This window comes from Meleagris gallopavo, chromosome 17 (genome assembly GCF_000146605.3).
Source record: "Meleagris gallopavo isolate NT-WF06-2002-E0010 breed Aviagen turkey brand Nicholas breeding stock chromosome 17, Turkey_5.1, whole genome shotgun sequence".
Lineage (NCBI taxonomy): Eukaryota > Metazoa > Chordata > Aves > Galliformes > Phasianidae > Meleagris > Meleagris gallopavo.
The window spans coordinates 6,058,658-6,061,725 of NC_015027.2; the positions used below are offsets into that span (position 1 = coordinate 6,058,658).

Sequence of the window (3,068 nt, forward strand, 5' to 3'; positions counted from 1 at the left end):
AAAAATGCTGCGGTTTTTATTCAGTAATAATATTAGCAACTCGAAGATAACATGCTACCAACAAGATAATATGCTATCTGCAGGCAACTTTAATCTGATGTAGTACCCCAGCATGAAACTATTAGCTAACTTTATTTGCTTTTTTAGTTGAACTTCATCAAGATGCTTACTTAAAGGACTATTGACTGCTGTCCCTGCAGAACGGAACTTCTGAAGAGTCACAAATATAACGATACAGAAAAAGCCCAAAATAATTATACATAATATTTGGAAATGACAAGGATTATTTTTCAGGTTAATATTACTGTCCGGTCCGTAGTTGTCCAGTCTCTGAATGGAATGCAGACTTTACTTAACAGCAGTGATGTCCTCAGGCACCCTATGATTTTGAATGAACTATGCATAAATGTAGTTCTTGGGGTAGGTATGACATTTCCTTTTCCCTCTTTTGTTTAGTGGAAAACGTGTGCATCAAATAATTTCTGATTCGCAACTTACAAAGATGTGAGAGAGGCCTTGCCATTTCCATATATTGTAGCATCTCCAAAGCTAGTATCACAAGAGAAACACAGACTTTAGGATAGAAGAATACATTTTGCAACAAAATAATAACAATATGCAACGTAAGGTGCAGTCAAGATGAAATATTTTTTATTATTGCTCTACATATATAACAGAATGGACAATAAATGAGTTTAGAATCCAGATCATCCTTGGGAGAATATGACTTAAGGCAGAGTGGTAGCAGAGACAGAGAAATACAGACTGCAAATTACCTCTTTATCCTGATGAAGTAGATGAACATTAGAATTAACCTAGAAGTTTATCAAGAAGTCAGTTTTGAAGAGGCTCCAAACCTAGATCTGTTTTTAAACATTGCTAATCAGTGGCTTGATTTGGTAACAATCATCCTTTACACCTAAATATGCTGATGTGGCTACTAACTTCTTTGCAAATGTTATGGTTTTGTTAGATCAAATTATAGCTTTTCTTGTGGGCTTAAAACTCCCTCTCTTCTGAGATCAGAAACAATGGGCAAAATAGAATAAATAACAAGCACTGAAAATACTGCTTAATTTTGAGGGGGAAGCTCAGTTTCTTCTATTTTCTGGGCCCATCCTTACTGCAACTGAGGATACAATACATCTCTACAATGTAGCTGAGTGTTTCTTAAACAAGGAGGAAGGAAAACAATACTTACATTACAATACTTACTTAAATTCCTTTATTTTAGTTCCATACTCTTATCTACTTGTTCTAATTAATATCTAAAATGTTTCATTTTCAGGTGAGTTATCATATTACATACACAGACAGAGGAGAAATAATAGAAGCAGCTGCTTCTTTTGTCTTAGGAACAGTTAACAAAGAAGCACTATCAATACAACAGAGCTTTGAAATCAGCTTTACTCAGGTAACTGCTAGAGATGTTATGGATGACTTGTTGAAAGACATTTAATTACAAAACTTATTAAACTTGAATCAGAACAATTGTTAGCAGCAAGGTAAAAATGTAACTTGTCCTGACCACACAGATGAGGCAGCATTTCAGAACTGGGCATTAAGGGCCACCAAAGTCAGTTTTTGATGTTTAGAAGACTCCTCCTGTCACTCTGCACAAGCATATCCAGAGAAAGCAAAGTTTGTCCCAGTATCAGAAAACTGGGATATTCTTACAGCGAAGCTTTACTAGTATACAAAGCAGTTAATAACTGGAAGATCACTGAAACATTTTACCATTTTCCAAATATTTCAGTACAAGATAAGTAATACTGTAAATTTGTGTTGCAGGTAAATACAAATCCAGTTCCTTTCAGTGGTAATCCTGGTTATGTTGTTGGACTGGCTGTAAGAGCGGGCTTCAAGCCACAAGGATATCCTTTCCCTATTGCAATTCTGCTTTCAACACTTGTTCTGCTCCAACTTCACAAAGATTTTCTAGCTTGGACACCCTATGCATTTCATCAGGTCTTTTCTGAAAGTAAATGCATGCTTTTCAGCTATGTTCTAGAAGTGACCAATGCCTGTCCTCACTGCAATCTCCTGGAACTGTTCAGTGAGGTAGACTCAGATCTTCATTGCATGCTCTAATGCTTCTTCATGGTTTAAGAGGAGTTTTGGGTTACTACAGCATTTTAGATGAATCTTAAGGATCTGGCTACAGATTCTTTCTTCATAATCCTCAAGTATTGTATTTCCCTTTAACTGTGTGTTACATCAGGGATCATTCAGAATACTAACAAATACAGTCAGCTCACTATTCTGCAAAGTTCAGCCAACCAGGATTGTCTCACAGCACAAGAAGCCAGAACCCCAGTGTTATTTGGTTACAACATGATATCAGGCTGTAAGTTACGGTAAGAGGACTTTTATTTTTTCCTTATTCAGTGCTTTTAGCCCCACAACAACTCTTTCCAGTAGGATCTATTCACATCCTGGGACATTCATACTGCTGTAAGAGTACTGGGAATAGAGTACTTAATTATAAGAAATATCATTTAATTAACAGCGGTCTTTCTCTTGGAGAGATTGTTCACATCAGCAACTTTAGCCAGAAGGCTTGAACAGTGCATGACAGCAAGGAGAAATTACTTCTGTGCCAAACCAATGGATTTTGCTTTAACTTTTTTTTTTTTCTTCCCCCCCTCTCCCCTGGAAGAATTACAGCAGCTATGAATTGCCAGCCCTTGGCTCAGATCCTCCTAGATTTACTGATGGGACAAAGCTTTCCTGAATATGTGGCCTCATTTGGAAATTCTCAAGCCCAGGATGTGCTTGCCTGGGTGCCAATAACTCACCTTCGCACCTCAGAACAGGTGAAGATTAACTCTCCCCCCCACTATCATCCTTTCTATCTCCTGTTCTGTGATCTGAACCTGTTCTCAGCTTAGGTTTCTCAGACCTACAGGAAAAAAGTGCAAAAAAAAAAAAAAAGAAAAAATACTGGAGGACAGTCCTCTGGAATATTCAGAAACAAGGAATATTTCCCTCTTGCTGTAAAGAGAGCATTTGTGCTACTTTGAGTGGGTTGAACAGTTCATCTTCAATTACAGCTTCTATAGAGTTTG

The 3,068-nt window shown here is 37.3% G+C and overlaps 1 protein-coding gene across 3 annotated transcripts in view; it reads left to right on the forward strand.

Moving 5' to 3' along the window:
* TCTN1 (tectonic family member 1) overlaps positions 1-3,068 on the forward strand; it is a 12,386-nt gene that overhangs the window by 6,799 nt on the left and 2,519 nt on the right. For all 3 annotated transcript variants that reach the window (XM_010720169.3, XM_010720166.3, XM_010720168.3), the window contains exons 8-12: positions 295-420; positions 1,289-1,414; positions 1,792-1,874; positions 2,217-2,357; positions 2,660-2,816. In XM_010720169.3, the coding sequence (XP_010718471.1) occupies positions 295-420; positions 1,289-1,414; positions 1,792-1,874; positions 2,217-2,357; positions 2,660-2,816 (633 nt within the window). The remainder of the gene's footprint in view (positions 1-294; positions 421-1,288; positions 1,415-1,791; positions 1,875-2,216; positions 2,358-2,659; positions 2,817-3,068) is intronic.